The sequence below is a fragment of the Frieseomelitta varia genome, unplaced genomic scaffold (assembly GCF_011392965.1).
Source record: "Frieseomelitta varia isolate USP_RPSP 00005682 unplaced genomic scaffold, Fvar_1.2 scaffold_696, whole genome shotgun sequence".
NCBI classification, from domain to species: domain Eukaryota; kingdom Metazoa; phylum Arthropoda; class Insecta; order Hymenoptera; family Apidae; genus Frieseomelitta; species Frieseomelitta varia.
Genome location: NW_025110474.1, coordinates 121,595 through 145,025, shown reverse-complemented (window position 1 = coordinate 145,025; position 23,431 = coordinate 121,595). Strand labels below are relative to the sequence as shown.

Here is a 23,431-nt window from a genome sequence, read left to right as displayed (position 1 = left end):
AATTTATACAATGGATATGAAATACTTTAGCGAAATTTACGCTGCAATTAAATATATTCTTCATCTTCACTTTCTAATTTTCAAACAATATAATTATGATTGTAATACTTAATGATAGTTAAAAACGTTTTACACAGCAGTTGTGTAAAAATGTTCCACCAATAAAATTACAAAATTCAAACTTACAAAGATTTACCTCTGATAATTTTCTGGTCTATATGCATAACTCAACTGTGAATTTAATGAAAGATCGTGGTAATCCACGGTACAAAAATTGTACGCACATTTGATTCAGGCTTTATTTAAGGATTCCACTACATTTCTGCCACTTTCACGGTGGAACTTCCTTTTTTTTTCCGACTCGGAATTTCCGACAATTTGTTTATCTTTCTCGTCGCGCTATTCTCGGTCGCGCTATCCTCGCGTTTCGCTCCTCAGCGCCTGCTCCTTTTACCTTCGTGGCGCAGCTAAATTCGTTATCTGGGGATATTTTAGCTCGCGAGATATCACAACACCCATTCGAGAGCAAGAGAGTCTAAAGTGATTTCTCCTAGCGACATCGTAATGATTCATCGTAATGCGTCCCGAAAAGAAATACGATAAGTACTCTTCCATGAGAAGCAGATAATCAAATAATTGTTCAACCGTAGTTGTAAATCAAACTGCCATCTGCATGATTGCACTTGAAACTCTCATCGAGTCTCTCCTGTGACTCTCTTTGTGAAAAAAATCAAGTCAAATGCTATTCATATTTATACGACTTATCTCTTAGAAAAATTGATAAGAAAGCATTTTTCCTTTTAAATAAGAAAACTTCTTTTTATTCTTCTTATAATTTAAGAAATCATAATACTCGAAATTGAAATAGGATGAAATGATAGGAAGATGAAATAGGAAATGATGCAAGTGCATCAAAAGTAAAAGTTCAGTGTAAACAGGATATCTACGATTTTAGCTCCATTTTGTAGTAATGTTAAAAGCCAACACAAACCGTCACGACATTTACAACGATGTAAGATTTAAGACTGTCTTTAGCATGTAATACACGTTCTTTCTCCAGTAAAAAGATCGTCTTTTATTTCTTCAGCGGAACTAGCAAAAGAAAACAGCTTGAAAATTATGATAAATTGTGGTAGAATTTCTGGTTGGTTTTAAAAGAAGAACACATAAAGAACAGCTATGATATAAATTACAAACATCAGGTTCCTGTAACGCAATGTTGCATCTATAGAAACGTGATTCTACACAGCTTCAGAAATCAAATTATCGTTTTATTCCCATAGCTTGTGTTTCTTTCTCATCTTGTTTGAAAGTTCCACTAAATATCGAATAATTTAATAGAATGACTTTACCACCGATAGATCACTGTTATCTCATAAGAGTACCATTAGCAACAAGGCCCTTAGAATAGATTCAAGACGATTTTGGATCAAACAGCGATAAAAAGAGATTTAAACTGATCACTTCCTCCAAAAAAAAAAAAAAAAAAAAATGAGGAGTTTGAATTAATAATATAGAAATAAATTCAATAATTAAAGGGTTATAGACTCCTCATTTTCATCCTATTTATTTCAATATCACGACAGACACATAGCCTCGTTTCGGTTCTCGAAACATATGTAACTGGAAACAAGGAACCCAGTAGCTGAAAGAACCGCAGCCACCATGTTCCACGTGTTCACCGATGGACCGATGAGTCACATAATCGCGCCGCTGCCTCTGCTTTAATATACACGCTCGCGGTCTCGTCCCACGCAACACGAATCCATGCGCCGCGTTCGTTTCGTTCGTCTTTTTTCTTCCCGGTTTTCCAACGCGATTTCCAACAGAGTAGAACTTCGCCTTGAACTCGCACGCTGACGGACGCAGCTCAGGTGGATGAGGATCGCCAAGTCGATCGGGCACCTCGAGGAACAAGCTGTCGCCGCTCGCCGACACGCTCGTTGCGCTGATTAACGCCCACGCGAATGTTAATTGGACCGGGCGAACCGAGACGCGGAGCGAGCGAAGCGACAGAAACGATGTCAGGGAATCTGCCGTCGAGAACAATAGGGCCAGTGTGGCTGTAAGTCGCTTGAAATTATTACGCGAGGCTTGTTTCTCGATTGTGCGGCCTGATTAGTGGATCGCAATGCGCGCCACTGAGAAAAACGCCACTTCCACTTTGCGGAAACTTCGCGTAGGTATATTTAAACAAATAAATAGAGTTCAGGATAAATTGAATTGCTTCTATCCGCCGGCTCGAATACACGTTTATGGGGGTATTTTGTACTTCATACTTGGTTTAATGTTACTTCGAGCTAGTTTAATATTGGCTTAATACTTCTTGTTGACACGTGCATATTTTTTTAGGTGCACAAATATTCAAGAAATTGAAATTGATGTTAGAAGTGTGTTTATTTGTATTTGAAGATCCTTGTATTTCACACGTGGAACGTATACCGAAACTTCTGACTGATGATGTAAATAATAAAGCAATTTTGATCAAGATGGATTATTTGAATTATATATTTTTTCACCATGTGATAAGTACTTATAATATAATATAATATAATACAATATAATATAATATAATATAAGTACTTATAATATAAGTTAAGTGCTTATAATATAATATAATATAATATAAATACTCATAATATAAGTTCTTAAATTATGAAATTTATAATGAATGATTTTAAAATATTTAGTTCCTGTCTTGCACGAATTATATGATATATTCTTTTACTCTGTTCGTAATTTTTCTCGTGATATAAAAATACTATAACTATATCCTTGTAGGAAGTTATATCAAATTAGAACTAGTTATTCCTATTGATAAATGTGCCACGTTTATTTATAGTTTTATACTTCACTAAATATTAATTCCCCTGTACATTTTTTGGCTATTCTATATTCATGTTCAATACACTGCATTATTATATCAGTGTATTACTACAATTTTCACACACAAGGGTATACATGTTCCCAAACTTTAATCACGTATGCTTAAACAGGTTACACTTTCCAAATACTTATTTGGAATTTTATTTTGATATTCACATCCAAGAATGTGAATATCATTCGAAGAATTTATTTTCCAAGAAATATGTATATGCCATAACGCGGTGAAAATGTCTCAGTTTCAAAAGCTGAGAGTCCCAGTATGCCAAACCTTTTTTGAACGCAAACCGAAAAGAATTCAGAGCAAGTGAACGAACCTGTTCGTGTGAGATCGGATTGGAATCACAGTTTACGCGAAAGATGAAGGCGATCGCGTGACGACGAATGATCGAGGACAGGGTGCGGCGATGCGATTGCAGTTACTTCCTGCTGACCACTCCTGACCCCCGTCACTCCATTAAGAAATGAACTCGAAACGGAACCGTCGAATTACCTTCTGTTTCGCTTATTACTGCAATCTTTACATTACAAAGCACCGGCCTCTCTGCTCGTGCGAATCATTTTGATCGCCAATCGTTTCGTCTCCCTTCGATGTCCTAGAATCCTCAATGTTGTCACATTATCAGACATTATTTTTACTTTCAACCTGTTGAGTTATAATTATATCGAGTCACACTCGTGGTAGGAATTGTTTCGAAATTGCTTGAAAGAAAAAAACAAGTTCTATGTTCCATCGAATATGAATTTGAATTTTCAATTTCAATTCTTCTAAAGATTAATAAATATAAGTTGTATATAATCGTTTACACACGATGTAATACTCGTTGTAATTGAAGTTGATGGTTACTGAAGACTAAGAAGAAAATCGTAAGACGAAATGGTTAGGTATCGTTGTGAAATAGAAGAGTTAAAATGTACGATTGAAGGACTGTGGATTTTTATACATTTAAAATGCACACAACATGCAAAGACATAATACAATATTCGGAGCACAGCACTCATATTTAGTAAATAAAACGATTTTCAGTCTAAATTCCATTTCTTTTCAGTTATCTTCTTGTCGACTGATTACTCTTCGTGAATCACGTCGTTAGCCTCAACAAACAGAGTCCTAACGATCAGTTGATTAGACTGCTTAGTAAGGGTACAAACATCATGATAAGATTCACTCGGCCTTTGTTTAAATAAGCTATAATTACTTGTAAAACTACGATTGCTAATAGACGAAATGAACTTGTGAGTTTCCGCCGGGCTCAACATTCTTGAACATATGAATCTACACAAATAAACTCGCAGTTTAGTGATTAAATTCAAATTTCTCGAATCTTGACTGCCATAAATTTACAACAGGATCTTAATCTAACAATGCCAATAATTTATAGCGCCTTCCATTTAAATGATAAAGAAATATTAAAATACTAAAATCTACGCAGTTCGAAAGACCCTAGAGAATCAACCCGGCGCGGTCTGTCGTTAAAACTTCATCGCCTGTCCTCGACGAAAGAAACTGCGGAAAGTTCGAAGTTTATAAACACCGATTCCTCGTAACGTGTGACTCGCGGTGTTTTCGCGAGTATGAATCTGTGACGTCAGCCTCGGTGCATCGCGCAGCAACAGCTGGAACGTTCTTCGAAATAAAGAGGGAAGAAACGGGGCTGGCAAAGGGAGAGAAAACTCTCATCCTAGCGGCTTTCTCCGCGTAAATCGGCGGGCAACACGTGGACAATTTCTTCACGCTCGATGAATGACTAAGACCCGCTCTTAAAATTCGTGCCATTTTCCACGCTGACTCAAAAGATGGAACACAGGGAGGGATGGATAACGTCGGTTTATTTCTGCCGGTCTAGTTGCCAGTACAAAGAGCACAGCGGTTGAATTACGAACGGTGTTTAAACTCCGCTGCGGTAACTGCTTCCACGTCGTTCAATTAATTATGGTGTCTTTAATATAGATTCTGGAACGTCAAATTTCTTCGCGGAAGTAGAAAGGCTTCTGACCAGATAATATCAAATTTCAAAGACGATGGTGGCAGTTCAGCAAGAGTCATTTTTCTTGATGTTAAAAGGAATGTTAAAAATTTTTTTTGAGAAACTGTAAAATATATATTTAAATGTATTTTTTTTTTACATGATCTGAGTGAACGAAACGTTCATGTAGAAATACGATTTTCCTGTTTTTGAACATTTAATAGCGTTAAGAAAATTTAGAAAAAAATGTAACAAGTAGATTACGGATGCTAATGCAATTTTAAAGTTTTATGTTCTGTGAGCATAACAAATAGAGTTTAAATAGATTTGTCTCATGTACTGTTATAGTAAATATTCCAGTCTTGGTTATTTTGTATACTTCATGCATTCTTTAGATTTCTGTATTTTTAAACTTCTCAATAAAGAGCAGTTTATTCTCAGTCTCAAGTCTAAGTCTATTTCTCACACATTTTCAAGAAACTTGTACTTGCAAATTCAACGAATTATTAAGAAATGAAGAAACGAATAAAAATAGATCTGTCATGTTCGTTTTGAATCTTCCATTCTAATCTTCATCCAGTGAAAATGATTCAAATGAAATAACTTCAAGAATACAAAATGAGGAGAAATATAAAATATATCGCCTATGAAATATAAATATTAAACGTAGCGTTAAAATTTATTTTATCCTCTAGAAGAATCTATTTTGTCAGATAAGTTCAAAAAATATCCGTATGTAGTGAGAAATACGTGCAACATATATAAAACATATATAAAAAGAAACTAAAAACTAAAAGCTAAAAAGAACTAAAACTAGAAAAATTCGTTACAGACACTGGCCATAGATGCGCGTTGCCTTTGGCAAAAAATATCTTAAAAGGATAACCATCCATATGGTGTACAGTTTCAACAGGGGCGATGGAGAACAGTGGCGAGGAAATCTTAACGGAATAATCGAATTTAGTAGGGTCATAAGCGACAAGAGTGGATGACGTTACCCTTAACCCCTAGGGTTTTCGCGTTTCGAAGGTTTCTCTTGTGAAATGTTCGCTACAGATACGAGAACGCGATATCGTCGTTTAAGGGGAGGAGTTAATCCTTTTTTGTTACCATAGTCTTGCCTGCAAATAAGCTGCGAGACGATCGCGACGCGAATATATTGATGTTTTGATTGTTTTTTTACTCGAATCGTGTTCAACTGACATACGTAAAAAAAATTGGAGATCCTGATGCAAAGATCGGATAAGTTTAGACATTTCGAAAGCGGTGGAAAAAAAAAAAATGAGAAAAACTGAATTATATACAGCGGCCTGTAAACGATCATATTAATATTTTATAGGCACAAGCGTGACAAGGGAGATTTCTTACGTGTTTATGTGTAACTGGACTTGTACATGTCAAATAATTACAAATAAAATAATTAGAAACGTGTCGAAATTGTGTATTAACGGGTGACCGTAGTTACGAAAGGGTTAGCAAATAAAGGGTCAAAGGAGAGCTACGTACGAGGGCTGATCGCCAAGAGCAACGACCGAGGAGAGGGAAAACAAACGACAGAGAAGTCAGAGTCCCTTTGGGACGACGTTGGACCCCGAGGAGACGAGAAAGGAATCTGTGCGAGTCGAAACTATACAAGGGTGGCTCGCCGCTGCCCTCAGGGTAAATAAACGATTTAAGATGGTGCGTTCACGGGATCTCACGATGAAACTCACGGCGTGAATCACGTAAACGTGGAAACAAACGATCAATTAAATCTGCGATTAACCAGACTTTATTCGAATCTCGTAACCGGCGTTATTCGCCCGTTGGAAAAATAGGCCACCGCGAATGGGGCGCGTTAAACGAAGTCTCGTTAAACTGCGGAGATAAATTAAAAGACTGTGAGATTGAAAGACAGCCGTGACTGGCGATGGCTATTTGAATCACGTGGTCAGTTTCGAAGCGATTCAAAGTTTTTTTCGTTGTTTTCGAACCATTGAAGCTTCGATTAGTCTCGAATCTTGGAAGCATTGAAAACTTTGATACGTATTCGGTATATTATAAGCGTTGACAAATTCTGGTATCTAATATTCCAAGCATTGACTAATTCCTTCACTATCAAACTCCCCGAAAATTGTCAAGATTCGAAACTAACTAAAATTCTCGAAAATTGAATCATACTTGAGAGAATTACATCAAAAGAAGTGTTTTATACTCAGTTGTTATATATATTAGTTGCCACTCTGTCGAAACGAGACTCTTTCGATCGCTGAAACTACTAGACCACGCAAAAAAAAAAAAAAAAAAGAGGGCACCACCGTTGGTAGACCGCCAGATTCTTTGCCACAAAAGATTCTGCAGCGTGGACGGAAATTTATAATCGCCGCGAATATTCGCGACAAGGGTGAACGCCGACGGTATAAATTACAGAAGGGAAATTATGTCGGCGAGAATGCCTGTCGGCAGCGTCGTCAGGGCACCTGTGCTGCAAGGATTAGGGATACGCCCAGTTCGAGTCGATTCGAGACGACCAGCAGGCAGCGGAAGGCGTAGCTCTCGAGGCACTTCGGGGCCTCGCGTTTCGAAGCACCGTCGACCCCCAAATTATACGGTCGAAGAAATACTCGATCGGGAAGATAAATAATTAAGCAGTATCGAGGCGCGTGTCGCGAATGCCGGAGAGAAGAAGCGCCGTCGCAACCGGCGTCCGCCATTTTAAGGCGTCCGGTCACGAACTATCGGCGATTCACCGGCTGAATCGAAATTGACGAACGATCGACAATGGCGTTCCTGCGGATTATAACACGGCCTGTGAACAACCTAGAGAGAGGGCACTTCGACTTGCTGGATTTTATATCTACGAAGAGAAGAACCGCGACCGGCATGAATCAATTTTCTCTCGTTCACGGAAACAAGAAGGCATCGCGAATCTCGTTCTTGAATGCTAAGTCTACCTAAATTACGTGAACAGCGCTTGTTTCTTTCCCCTCGCCCGCTCCTTTTCTTCTTTCCCCCCTTCAATCTGTGTATACGTGGCGAGGATGTTAAATTCTTACTCGACGAATGTGGGACTCGAGCCATGTAGTTTTTGGAGCATGTTGAAATAAATACAGGCTGTATTTGTTTCTTTGAGGCGCAGTGTCTCACTTTATACTCTGCGATACGCGTAATGAGATATTTTTTCAAGCCATCTTGAAAGATTCAAACAATTGGAATATACAGAAGTCTTGTGTTTTTTTTTTAGTTTTGATCATTTCGCATCAAACATCTCGTGCAACTTTGCAGACATTGCAAGGTTCGTAGTGGTCACGGACAGGAACTCGGCGTCACGAATCAATCTTTTCTCGTTCGCAGAAACAGAAGGCACTGTCTGCTCGTTCTTGAATGCTAAACCAGCCGAGTTACGTGAACAATACTTGTTTCTTTCCACTTGCTTCCCTTTTTCTTTTTGTTTTCCCTCCGCGATCTATGTACACGTGGAAAGGATGTTAAATTCCCACTTGACGAATGTGGGACTCGAGCCGCGTGGTGTTTGAGCTGAGTTTAGCTGAAAAATATTCTACCGAACGAGATAACGCAGAACTGAATTTAGAAACACGCCTTTCCTCTTTTTTCAAAGAGATAATTGAGGCCTGATTCAGCTTTGTCTTTTATCAAAAACCGTCACAATGCGGTGCAACGATGATAAGCGACAACGCGTTTCCTTTTTTTACCGGAAGTTTCTCATTCGCGAATTCGCACTGTTTTCATCGTTAAAAAAAACTTTGTGGACGTACGTTGCTTCTTTCACAGTGGAAATGACGTTGAAGATCGCGAAACGGTTTAAGCTCACTTTCATGCTTTCCGGGTGATGCTGATGTGCTGTAACAATAGGGTCGGAAACAGAGAGAGAGAGAGAGAGAGAGAGAGAGAGAAGTCGGGTCGCTTTAAGAACAATGAAACTTTCGAAAGTTTCCTCCCGGTGGCGAACTTGGCCGCGAGTACAGGGGCTAATTGAAGAAACCTAGGAACCAGACCTAGTAACAGATCCTCTCTTCTCGCCAGGTATAGTCAGTGTTTGTAGTTGTAATTCAGCCGGAGACAACCGTAATCGAGTTATTCGGAGAATTCGGTTAACTCCGCTCGACGTGCTGCGAGTGTCTTCTTCGTTGAGGAAGTTCGCGTAAGCGTAACCGATCGATGGCAATATTTGTTAAGCGACGAACATAATTTTGTCAATTGTTCCCATCTTGTATCTAATATCGTCAGACGAGCGACTTTACTTCAAGCAGTGAACTGTTACTTTGAGCAGCTCTTTTTCAATGGCTCGTGTGCAGTGTGAAAAAAGTTGTATCGGGGTAGAAAATTGCAGATGAATTTAAGAATTTATGAAAAACCTTAACCTTCTGCAGACTATTTATATTATTTTATATTATTAGGAATTCCGTGTTATATCATATTATTATTATTGTTTTTATTCTTACGGATAAGACTGCAAAAATATACTCTCACAGTTGAATTACAATTATTAGAATTGTAATTATTTTGTTATTATATATTTTATTTCTGAGCAAAAATCTTGAGAGGGACGAAGTTTCGATATTTATTTTTTTACTAAAATTCCACTTCAGAATAATATACATAAATTTGTATGAACATTAGTTGTAAATCTTGTAAGGTAACTTCCAGTGAAATGTATTCTTTTCGGTCTTATCGCACCGCGCAAAGAACTTTGGAAGAACTTTGTTCTCCTGGTTGTTTCTTCCTCTGACGAAACAACGTATTTTACTGAAGTTTAAATATGTTTACTAGAATGTATAGCTCTTAATGACAAAGATAACGTTATCTGAATGACTCAAAATAGAAGCTGAATAATTACATTACTAAAGTGTTTTTCTATATAGGTACGCGTTGCTACGCCTTTCCTTTCGGTTTATACAAATTTCAACCTTTAAACAGTATCGTTGGATTATAGCTTTTACGTTAGGTTACTAAGATTACTCGAATGAAATAAAATTAAAAGTTCCAAAATTAAACAAAGGTAAACAATTTTAATGGTTGTTACGCTTTCGAATTTTTTTCAGCGATTACCAATGTCAAACACTATTTAAGAATTAAACTATCGGGAGGTGTATCTCGATAAAACGCTCTTTCGAGGCAACGTGTAAAAGAAAATTAGGTCTGCTCGCTATGAAGTCGGAAAACAAAGAAGGCAAATAGAAAAGCTTGACGAAGAAACCGAAAGAACTAGAATTGGAGTAGCGAAACGTAAAGAGAGGTCAAGAATGAAAGAGGAGGAAAAAAAGAGGAACTAACAGAAAAAAAAGAAAAAGTTAGAGGAGTCGGGCGTAGAGACGGCGTAGAAGAGGAAAGAGTGAAAAAAGAGAGGAGAGCGAGAAAGTATCGGCGAGCCAGATAAGAGAGCTAAAGCGAGAGAGAGTGGAGATAAATAGGGGAAAGAAAAAGATTTCGTGGCAATTGCACGCTGTGGCGGAAGCAGCGAAGAAGTCAGGGTTCGAGAGTTCGACTTCTCGGTAAATTCTTCGTTCGAAACTTGCTCTTTGTGGAGTGTTTTAAGTCGCGTTCGAGGATCGTTACTTGACACAGTTGCGATCGAGCAAACGTTCAACGAAACTGCAAAATGGAGTCTCGTTCTCCGAAAGCTTATCTCGAATTTAGAATTTCAGCTGACGCGAGGAGGGAGGAGTTCGATCGAGCATATTCAAAAAAAACGAAACGCGGCAACAAAATGTTCACCACTGTCATAACTGGTCGCACAGCTTTTAAATTTCGAAAACGATTCTTGAATATTTCCACCGCCTATTCATCAAACATGCATATATTACTTTTAATTGGTTCTGATTCATTATAGGAACTTAGAGTTAAATTATAAAATCTTGGAATTTTTAATTGAATCTACTTTTATTTCTAATCTATATCACGAAGAATGCAAGATACAAAATAAATTGAGAAATTTAATAATTCTTGAGTATTAAACGCAACATTCGTTGTGCAGACAGAAAAGAATACAAAACATGAGTAATTAAATTAATCTAACAAAAATTACTAAAATTTATAAGATGAAACTTCGCCTGTCTCTTTTACTCTTATCTCTTTCTGTTCAATCCAACCACGTTCAATCCACCATATAAAAGAAAAGAGAGGAGAAAAAGAAGATTTGTAATAAGTCTAATCAAAATGGGACAAAAGGAAGATGAGGAGTTTACGACATGGCTGGCATCTGAAAATTAAAGAATTTAGCGCAAAATGTGTCGAGTGACTTCCGTTTCAAACCTGACGCACTCGAGTTTGACTGACATGAGTACTTGTTCAACGAAACTACGATAACGTTGCGTAACTCCTTTTCGAGTTACACGCAACAAGAGACTTGTTTTCGGAAACGGTTCCAAAGTGATAACGTTAATCGATAGTACCTACGGATCGGATCAACTAGCACGTTTCTGATGACTATTGTTTACTCCGAATCACGTTGCGAATCGACGATCGTACGAAACGAGAGACTCGTGAACACGAGACTCCAGGTAACTGGCGGGGTTCAATGTCCGATCGATGGATCAGCTTGCAACGCATCTCCGATGCGTACCGTATACTTTCGTCGTCGCTAAACATTTTTTTTTTTTTTTTTCAAAAAACACTCTAAATTTGGACGAGTTTCAATTGCCTCTTTCTCGGACAGAAAATTCTCTTTCAAATTTTTCATCAATCGGTCGTTTCCTCGTTCTTCTTAGTATATTTGCAAATCAATTGAGAATATGGAGTGACGAGAGTTCATTTCCTCTACCTTTGGTTCATTCAATCTCTGTCACGTTTTAAGTTATGTTAATTTAGAAGATATTGACTTTAGAATATTCTCATTTCGTGTACAATGGAACACATACAGTAAAATATATTTGTATCGATTTTTGAACTCTCGTAGTTTCTTCTTTAGTTGTTTAAGCATCAATGTGAATGAAACTTGCATTACGACTTCAACTGCAGCATTGGCCCGTAATACTGGTGCCCATATGTGACTGATCATTTGCAATTTATCAAATCAGTTACAATTTGTCCCCATTTATATCTCATATAATAACTACTAATGAAATTATCAATTTCGTAACATACATGTAGTAGAATTAAGTATATTAGAAACTCTTTACGTAGTGATATTATCTTTCGAACGTCAAAATAAAGAAACGAAAAACAAAAAAAAAAAAAAGAAAAAAAAAGAAAAAGAAAAATAATCCAAAAACGCTCGAGATCTAATTCAGTCGAGTCATATTTGCAAACTAAAGCCGAGAGGATTTAAAATTCTTCTCGCGGCGGTATTATCTCATAACATCGCGAGCGAGCAAGCCGCAAGAGCGACGCCGCAAAACCACTGCATTACGCTTGTACACGCGCGCGTGACGCAGCTAGGATGCTCCCCCTAAGTGTGCACCCCCCGCGATATCGCGCCCCATGAATTTCGTGCAGCTCGAAGCGCCGTGCCTCGTCACAGGAATGCCGGAAGTTAATTCACGGAATGATGGTGCATGCGCCGCCGCTCCTTTCTGCACGAAAATTACACTCTTGCCCCCATTCGCATGGGGGTCGGTCGGCGCACGAAACTGAGAGATACGCGAATCACCACGCCGTTAATGGCGCGTTCTTTCCTCTATGGATAATACGGTTAATTGTACGAGCACTCAGCCTGGACCTAAACGCTTCTTTTCGTTGACGAAATTGATGCGACAGTGTTTGCTAGTTGCCTGGTAGAATAAAAATACAACGAATAATATTAGGTAGCTGACTGTTTAGCTATCATAAAATATGCTGATTAGAGATCAATTCTCTTGGCGAGATTTCAGATATTTTTGTATAGTGCTCAAGTCACCTATGTATCAGATCGATAAAACAAAATTGTTTAAAGTTAATTAAACTGTTTAAGGTTGATCAGTCACCCGTCTCTCTTGTTTTTCGTACAATTCAGTTAATATTATCTGGATTTTCATTTAACCTCGTAAAAATGTTATTACCAATTTTATAAGTAGATATGACATCGTGTTACTAGCAACAAATGCATCACAGTTGTTTCGTAAGCGACACCTAAAATCTTTGAATTAGCATCGCAGATTGGGAACTACTTGAGACACTCGAAAACGTCGAGTGCCGCGTCGAAGTTAAATTCGCTTGGATAATACAACTGTCAGCAAGCTTTGCCTTCGAATCAACGACTTGCCTTTGGCCTAACTGCCACCAGCTCCAATTTCTACAATCTCCCGAATTAGACATCCAGCGCGATAAAATCGTAAACGACTACGCTATTTTTTCCTTTCTCTCTTTTTTTCCAACGAGATTTATACGAACGTTTCAACGTAATTACGTTTGGAAGGAAGCTGAACGACGAGGATCGTGCGCGATAAAATCACGGCTGACAGAGCCAAACAAATGCGATTCCCACGCGTTTCCGTGGTGAAACCAGCCCGAAACGAATCTCGATTTCCGTGGAAAACTTTAAAAGCGCCGCGTCTGAGGCGGAAACGCGGCGATAAACGCGGGGGGGAAAAAAAAAAAACTTGGGTCCGGGACACGGATGACCTATGTTTGCCAGGGGTCTGACAAGGTCGTGGTTGCAGCTGAGAACTCAGAACAACGAGTCCGTTATTAGTCCAGTTTTCTCCGAGAATACAAAACGCAGATAATATTCGAAAAAGAAAAAGAAAAGAAGAAGAAGCACGTAATGGCAATTTTGGACTGTGGATATATTGGATGCTTATTCAGATGACTAATTAGTCATTCGTATAGGGATGTGGATGAACGAATCAAAGGATTTCCTATAAGCGTTTATGTTTGGAAGTCGTATACAGGCTGATTCACATGACTTGCACATCTGAAGCACAATTTTGATATTGTTTTGTCTAATGAAAAATTGTTTAATACAAAAGTCGTATAGTTTTAAGGGAGACAAAATGCGGCGTGTTAATTTTTTATAAATTTCGAAATTTCCAAGGTCGTCTTTATTTTGTTTTTTTTTAATTGGACCATATACGAGAAGTATATCTGTGTTTTAATCCATGTAGCTTTAATATATGTATAATATGAAATAAAATATATAATATGATATAAATTATACATCAGAATATATGATAGATGCATATTAATGTATTCGAGTTCATATTCAGAAGTTACGTGCGTAAATGTCTCATATTTTATATACTAATAATCACAGAAAATAGATATTTCGGTACATCGCATAGTTAACACGTGTTTTAAAACACGGATATATTAAATACAAGTGTAATAGGAATCTCTATTTATATTGGTACTTATAATGGAAAAACATACTGCTATTTTTCAATATGCGGGTGCAACATTTGAAAATTATATATGCCTCGTCCATTCGAAAGATGTCTGACTTACACGACGAAACTTTTAGATAACGCAGATCTTTCATTCCTTTTCTTTGAAGCAAAAAAATCATTCTCCCGTTTTCATCATTCATTTTTCAAGAAAATTCTTAATAAAAGATAATAAACTCAATGAAAGGACACAAACGACCAGCCAAATTTTCATCTATTTTATACGACACGCGTCAGAATGCACCATGTATTATATATAAATCCGAACTTCGAACAGGCAATTCGGACGTATGTGAACAAACTAAGCGTCTTCAAATACACATCCAGTATATCTGTAGCCTTGCTCCAACTTTCGTTGGACATCTTCGTCGAAGCTAACCACGTGCCAGCGCCATCCATAGCACCTGAGAACGTGCCAACGTCTCGTATTTAAGACGCGAGAGATATGTCTAAAATATAAACTAGTTATACGTGGTGTAGATGAGCACTACGCTCGTGAACGTAATAACGTAAGAGAGAAGGTTATACGTTATAGTTATCCGTGACATTATTTTGCGCGACACCTGCTCTGATGTCAGCACTTCGTACTTAAATTATGAAGAAAGTTTGGAATATAAAGATGGTGATACATCTGCTTTACGGGGTAATAGAGAAGATAAGAAAGTATTTTAACTTGCAACATCAAGCGAATAAAGTGTCGAAAATAAAGTAAAATATCGTCAGTCACTGATACGTCATTCGCTCGAGAATGTTTATACGAAAATTTATGAGAAATTTACGAGAACTTCTACGTTACGATTCAATTGATTTCAACAAACAGACTTTGGCCAATGCGCGACATATGTCTAACGTGAGGTTTCAATTGCGACATTTCCTTTCACGTAGCAACGTTTAGAGCCTCGACCTGATCGCGTGTGCTAATGATCGACAAACGATCTCTCCTTGGAATTGTAAAGCAATGATCTATAATTCATACATCATCATTTTTTCTTCTAAGAAGTACAACGTGTAAAAAGAGTCTAACGCATAAAAGACTATAACGCAGGAGAAGATCACATAAGATCGTATAAAGAAATCACGTAAATTATAATATGCAGGAATGAACAATTTATTAGAATCTACTAGAAATCTTTCAAATCTCGTTGCTATCCGAATTATTGGTGGAGTCTCAGAGACTTCTGCAAAATAATTTGACATTGGCAAATCTAAATTTATTCCTAATATAAACTGATGTAGCCACGTCGAAAGACATATTTTTCATATTTTTTTTATTCAAAAACACTTATTGAAGAGAAAAGGCGAGGTATAACGTAATCGGTATCGGTTACGAGTTAATGGGTAAAACTACGTTTCGAGAAAAATTCAAAAATCAATACGCTCCAACTGAAACAACGTCGAGATAACATACGAGCGATTCTCGCGCGATTTTCACAAGAGTGCGCGCGGTGAATTGCGCGCGTACGCTACGAAGACGAGCAAGAACAGGAGCAACGATGAGAGACATAGTGAGAGAGAAAGAGATGGAGTAAGCGGGCCACTTCGCACGTGTGGCCAATCGCGATAACTCGAGTGTGCTCGCGGGGTGTTATAGAGAATTATCGTCGGGAATGAACGAAGCAGGATGTCGGCTATATCTACGCCCCCGAGCGAATTCTCCAGACAAAGCGGGCAAACCGCAATCGGGCCAGATGCGCGTGCACGTATTGTGCACCGAGGCCTGTCCTAAAATAATTTATCTGCCCGGCGGGGATACGCGGGGGGCGCATCGTCGCGCACCGGCTGATAATGCGCTGCGTACGTTGCAATCTCGATCCACGCGGTTTATTGGGTTATCGAAGTTATCTGCCGCGTTAACCAGCTTAGATTCAGCGTCAACCTCCGCCAAGGATTTTCCTAGGTTTCAGTGAATGCAATGGCACAGTCGCGTCGAAGATACGGAAGATATCCTTGCCGATGACTGGATTGATCCATGTACGTCCCGACAGAAACGTAAAGTTAGCATATCTAAAATTGTACAACATGTCTCCAATTATAACAAGACTGTACGATTTATCTTGTATATTAACTCTGTTACACGTGTCTCAGATAAAGTTTCGATGTAACGTTTTTTAAAAATAATATTAAGTTGGGGATCATACGTTAACAAAGAATCATGCAGACAAGAGAAACAGGTTAGAACCGTTTCTAGTCCGTTCAACTGTACGTAGAATGGAACATTCTATTAGAACGTTTTACACCCTTCCCACTCGTAGATTAAGGCTTGATGGATTTCGAACGTTGATTTATCGTTTCTCGTTCTCATTCATAGAACGTGAGTAATATTTAGTGACATCTTTCAATCAATTCTATATTCCCGATCTTTTTCGAAAGTCAAAAGCTGGACGATCCTCGGATGACGAATCTCGAAGAAGAGGCTCTTATCGAGCGACAAGTGGAATGCGCCGCGAAAAGAGATGCGCAGAAAAAAAAAGAAGAAGAAAGAAAGAAAGAGAAGAAAGAGAAACGGGTTGTGCAGCGAGTTCAAATGGGAAAACGTGGACACGCACACGGGGTGAGCACGATACCGTCCGGACGATAAACGACACCCATAATTTTTGCCCCTCCGCGTCCCGTCGTCGCGCGACACAACGCACCCGCATGATTACGCGTCGGCCGCTCGGTAACACCCAGAGATTCGTCGTGGACCGAAGTATAATTCGTTGAAAGAGCCTATTGTGAATAAATTGAGTCGGAGCAAGGATTGGGCAGCAGCCCAGAGGCGAGGTTCGACGCGGTGTTCTCTCGCCATCGCGTGGTCCGTTTTGTGCGCATGAAATTCCCACCGCGGTCTGTCTCTCCCTCCCTCTCTCTTTCTCTCTCTCTCTCTCTCTCTCTCTCTCTCTTCATCTGATACCCCGTGAACCGTCAATTTATTAATCCAACGACCGACGACACGGCTGTATGAAAGGCCTCGCCGGAGGTGTGACCAGTTCTCGCGAACGTTAAAGATTATTGTTATTATTGCCATTCAGTCTGGAATCCGCGGATCGGTCTACGGGTCACGATCGTCCAATTTTCACGAATCGTCCGTGCGATAATTGGACCAGATAATTATACAACGAACTAGCCGGCTATAATAGAACGTATTACTCTCTTGTGTGTACGGACAACACACACACACGCACACACGTACATATACAACTGGCTGGTACTTATAACCAATGGGGAACGTTCGCTTCCGTTGTAACTGGCTGCCTTTATCGTTCACACGACTGCTCGTGTACGCTCGCGTTCTGTCCGATTGCCGGCATTGTTTGCCCTGCTCGCACGAGCATAACCGCTCGCGCGGAGGATCGCGTTATCGCGTCACATCGCGTTCGAAAAGCCCGGAAAGTCGGCAACGGAATTAATCGGCGGCACACGTTGACCTCGTTATTAATCGACGAGAGTTCGCCTGTACCGATCGGCCGGCTGATATCGAATCAGCCGGCCGATTGAATTTGCGACACGCTGCCCGTTTATCAAGGAGGACAGGCGCAACACGCCAGTGCTCCGTAACTGGAATCGTCGCGCTACAGTAATTTGCGGTCAACGTCCTCCTCTCGCCGTCGACGACCGGCGATAAGGTTAATCACCGATTTTTCGAATCCGACCGTGGAACGTCGGTAGGAAGATCAAACTGTTTACGAGGGAGGACTTGATGGGAGAACAATGACGCCGGTCAGACGTCGGAGAAATATCCGTGGAAGCGGTGACAATGCGTTACGCGGAGAGACGGCAGCCGCCTCCTCCTCTCTCCTCAAACGAACGACCGCCGACTTGGCGAGAGCTCGGTCAACTCAACCCTTCGGCCGGAAGTTGCGCGCGCCGGAAGCCGCGCTAGGTTTAGACGAACGCAGCAGCGAACGATTTCGTGGGACCTATCGCGACGATCTAACGTCGGGTTTGCCCTTCGAGGCTCCGGTGCCTTCCTGAATGTATAAACACGAGGTTCGTGCACCACGAGGTTCTTCGAACCGCTCGCGCGGCGTTTGACTCTTGCGATGGGAATGACGGACGTGCTCGAGGAAGCGTCCCAATCGGTTTCCCCGTTTTTATACAAGAATCGAGAGTTTTTGACGGGGAAACGATCGACGTTTAACATTCAGTACGAATACGTTTCGTATCGATCGCGTTGACGTAACAATCGAATGAATAAGATACACGCGTGAATGGATCGGAGCAGGATCTGAAGTTGCGACGCAAGTCCATACATTTTATGTGAGAAGCGAAAGACAGTCTTTACCTTGAACGCGGTTGTTCAAAATTAGTAATGGAACGCATTTGTTAAAGTATCACACGAGTGATATAATTATATAACGTTGCATAGAAAATTATATTTATATTATGTAGTAAATTATATAATTATATCACGAAAGATATAATTTCTCTTTTTCTTTCTTTGACCTACCGATTAAATTATGAAGATAAAGTCTTTTATCTAATCTTCGTCTCCTCCGTATAATAAAGTAGCTTCGATCGATAATCGAAGAACCGTAACTCGAATCCACGGCGACTAAGTCGCAATTGCGAAAACGTCCAATTAACGCAGTTGTGACGTAACGGCGTTACTCGTAACGCCATCGGTATTTCATTCATTCGCCGAAAGCCCACGATTAAAGAAAGCCTGTCGAGCATTTAACGCGAATAACCGTGCCTGCTCGGCCTGTAAATAGAATTAACGACGCTAAGTGACGTCGTGACTGGATTTGATTCGATTAGGAAGTATTATGTATTTCGTCGATGGACTCGTGGCGGACGAAAGATGGACGAACGATGGTGTCGTTGAACTGGAACGGAGTTCACGATCCACGCGACGAACGGGGGGAAAATATATTGATCGTCGATCGTGTCTCCGTCGTTTGATTAAAGACACCCGGTGTACATTGCAATGCGTGTCACGCCCACGCTTGTATCGCGTCGGTCGTTTGTCGGATCGACAGAAATTACTTTCAATGATACGAAACATGTCGGGTTGGCAGTGAGATCACAGATAAACTGCACTCCGATAATACGCACGACGAAACTAAAAAGATATTTACCAACGTACTATTTATTTTCATAAATAAACCTGAACGTCTAGAGCTTTTATCGAAGGATTTTTTGTAAAATTGCGAGGAGGGCCACAGGGTGTGTTGTTTATAAAGTCAACGACATTCAACGAAAGAAATCGCTGAGAGAATTTTGCAAAGTCGACTGGTTGGGTAGAACTGGTTATCCTTCCATTTCCACGCGGTTCTCAGATCGGAGTAACGATAGGCGATAAACAGGAGCTCAGTTCGTAGTCAAGAAGCGTGGCGTACATCGGATACTTAACCCAGCCTATCAACCTCAGAAATCGAGACCATCAATTCCGCAACGCGTTATTGCAGTCTACGATCTTCTTTCGATACGTATCATTGGCAACTTCCGAAGAGAATTGTATGAAAAACAAGATACGTAGCTCTGGTTGTGTATATATATATATGTGTGTACATACTTTCGTGGCTCATGAAAGTACGTAAGATCGTGAAAATATTTAAGTCAATGATCTAATCTATCAACAAGCCTCAATATTGAATGGAACTATTTTAACACTCGTTGCGTATTTAACATATGGCTATAATCTCGGTACGATCGAGAGAAAATTTTTATAAAATTTCACATTTCTACGAAAATAATCATGGGTTTCACCTATTAAATATTACACAGTACTGCACGAGTACTGTGTGTCAAATGTTTACAAACACTCTAATTTAAAAAATTTCATATATTCCCATCTACTTTGTGCATTCCACGTGTTTTTGTAATTTCAAGCTTTTACGTAACATTCCGAGTCCGCGTTCGTTACAGTACCGGCGAAATATAATATTTTACATAACACGCACGAACACGCACGATTTCGCGAGCCGCCATACAACACCTCGTCAATAAGGATCGAATTCTACGTTGCTCAGTGACATAATCGGATCTCGTTTCCTGTTCGACGGATCCAGCCAGCTCGAAACTTTTTTCGCCAGGCTTTCACCTCGCCAGGGCCGGCAATTCGGTTTTCGAGTTGACGATTTTGATGGCCGATAGAAAACATCGGGGCGGCCGAACGACAGTGGCAATTTGTTATCCGGCTAGCGTATCCGTTCTAACTCGATTCCAAGTTTCTCGCGGAAGTTTTGGCTCGCGAGAGCCGAAGGCGAGAGAGCCAGCCAACAACGAGTTGGCTCGCGATGCGCACGAGTAATACGGTCCCCGCTGGTCGGTGCAGATCGGTTGGATTGCGTCCAACCGAGCGAGCGAACGACAACGGGCACGGCAAGTAGAACTCCGGATATGTATAATGCGGCAAAATGTGCTCGTGGAAGATGCTCGTACGGACCGTTATGCCCTCGAGTTTCCCATGTGCACGCTACTATGTACGTGATTCCTCCCATATTCACAGACCAATGATTTATATGCTAATTCCTGTACTGGAACACGATCCACGGGAGTCCGTGTAGAAACTTTCACCGCGTCGAATGTCGCGAACTAGCGCCGATCGTTCACCTTGAACGCTCGGTAGAAACGATTTTGAATAATTTGCGGATAAGTGGGGTAATGGCGGCCGTTTCGTTGGAATTCCACTGCGAGTAGGATTTTTACTTACAGCGTATCGGGCAAAAGTTTGATCGGGCTCGTGTTAAATTATTAAAATTTGACGCGATGGAAACTAGTGATAGGAAAGTACGTCAAACAAAATTTACAAAATTTAACTCTAAACTATAAATTCCACTGGCTCAATTAAAGATTAACACTTGGCTATACTATACAACCGCAGACAAAAGAAATTCTTTAGACAAGTTAACTGATACTCGAAATGATAATACTGATTTTAAAAGATTTGTGATATATATATATGTTCCACAAGAACATTTATATTTCTTTTAAAATATCTTACCAGTCAAAAGTTTCCATGTGCGAAATATATATTATTATGGAGATTTAGTAACTCGAGTGCTGGCTCAAAACCTTATTTGAAGAAAAGTTTTTGGCCGATTGATGTACTTTCCAACAATATTTGAAGAGCAACAATCTAAAATCAACAGTTTGATTCAACGTTCTGAGAAGGAGCTTTGTTCTCAAGAGTCGAGTCGTGGCTCGAGTTTTGACACGCCGAGAGCAAGAGCAAACGTACTATTTGGCTAGAGCATGGAAGACCGCTAAGAGTCTCCATTTTTAGATCGTGCGAAGAAACGCCGTATACACGGGAGATGCTAACAATAAGTTATAGCGGAGAGCGCGAAGCTGGAAACCCGTGAGTTAGTCATCGGACGTGCATTTGCGTCGCACGTTTCCAGCATCGTTATCATGGCGGTCGTGAATTTCAACGACAAAGATATCTCTAGCCGTGGCGTTGGATCGAGACGCTTGTAAAATCGTGACGACGCTTGTATATCCTCGTTTCTGCATCGCGTTCATCACGCAGGTTAGTCACGAATGGAGGATGGATACTTGGTTTTGTTTCATTCACCTGATCGTCAGAGAAGACACACTTGACGTTAATCCAGCGGTGCGCCTTGACGGTGCAGTTGCAGCCGTCCATCGCGCATATCCCAGGCGGTGCACTCTCGACGTTACCAGACAGAAATACCAGACACCACAAGAACACCGACCATACGATAGCACGATCACACTTTAGCCCGTTCAGGGCACTGAACACTCTTCTTCTGCCGCTCATCTTCCTTGATCCAACACGACGATCCTCCAAGGGAACAAAAGACCGTGTTGTTCGACGACCGCGATCGATCGTCTTCGATTCTCTCGCGCGGTGATCTTCCTCACATCGTTTACCGCGCACCGTTACTCGAACGCCGGCCACACTTTCATCGATCTGGATCCTCCTACTCCTCCTCGAGATCACATTTGTCTTCGCCGCCGGCAAGCTTGTTTCTCCTAAGAAACTAACTTCTTTTAAATACACTCTACTTAATGCTCCAAAAGATGAACAAAAATCAAGACAGGCACTAGACAAGTCGTTTCTGGACTTTAACTGGAAATATCGATCCTTACGGAACGGGATTTCTTTGGATCGATCGATGGGGGGCTGGAACTACGTACTCGCGTAGAGACAGTGAAAGAGATCAGAAGTGGACGGAAAATTGCTCGAGCGGATACCCGCCGCGAGCTAGTCCAAACACGCGCGCGGACGGCGGCTTGTTTCCGATGAGGTGGGGCAACTAGAAGCCAGCTGACGCGATCATGACGGAGGTTGCTTTCAAACTGTGGTCGGTGGCATGCACGATCGGTGTCTCCTCCCCACCAAGAACCGTGTGTTCCTTCGTTTGCCTCGCTCTCTTGCACTCTCCCTCTTCGGCCTTTTAAAAGATAAAAGCCAGGCCACGAAGCGCGTTCGAGTGGTCGGAGGGGACGAACCGCCTGTGCGTTCGACACCGGTTCGACGAGGTTCGTCCTGTTCGGGACGCAACGCAGTGGGAAGGGCTTGGTTGGCCGATCGAGTCGGAACACCGGTTTTCGGTGCAAGTCGCAGGGTCGCTGGACTTTCTACCTTCCAAGGGCTGGCCTTGACCAAGTTACCGAACCAAACAGCTCTTGTCCATCGCGAATCACGAATCCTCGTGACCGTGCATTTACGTAACGCGGTTACGCTCGTGGGAGAGCGATCGTACCTGTTGACGCGCGATTGATATCGGCTCGTATTTTTCCTCATTTGTTTCTTTTCTCATCTGTCCGGATATACACTCCGACAAATTATACCCGCTATGGTTTCCTTTCTGTTATTTTGATCGGTTTGAAGTTGAAGAACGAGTCGGTCGACGGTCGTGACAGTTACCGGGGAAACATGAACTTCGTGGAACTGAAAAGTGGAAGACATTGAGACATTCATTTCTTCCTCGTGTCTTAACGACGCCAGTAATCTAAACCTCGCTCGCAAGATAAACTAAAGTGAGACTGCTAAAAAGAGGAAGACACTGAGAATTTTTTTTTTTTTAAATGTTCGAAGGTAACTTCACCTTTTCAAGTTCTAACGATCACTCTAATTTAAAACTCGCTTTTGCGTACGGTTCGTAATACGCTGGAAGTGGAAAGATGGAAGAACGCGTCAGCGATGGTATCTCGCCTCGAAGATTTCGCTATCTGTTCGCAGAAAACTCGAAATCTAACGCGAGACCAGCGCGGCCGGACCATCGTAAAACGAGATGAGATCCAGCCTCTCGTGAACCGTCTCTTCATAGACGCGTCGCTTTTCATGGTAGACAGCGTTTCCCTAAAGCGTCGTGCCATCGTAGCTCT

The 23,431-nt window shown here is 40.8% G+C and overlaps 1 protein-coding gene across 1 annotated transcript in view; it reads right to left on the bottom strand.

Annotated features, from left to right (window-relative positions):
* Nucleotides 1-22,417, bottom strand: part of LOC122535299 — a 33,543-nt gene extending 11,126 nt beyond the window's left edge. Inside the window, exon 1 of the mRNA XM_043666722.1 lies at nucleotides 21,651-22,417. Coding sequence (XP_043522657.1) covers nucleotides 21,651-21,857 — 207 coding nt within the window. The 5' untranslated portion in view covers nucleotides 21,858-22,417. The remainder of the gene's footprint in view (nucleotides 1-21,650) is intronic.
* Nucleotides 22,418-23,431: the final 1,014 nt, after the last annotated feature.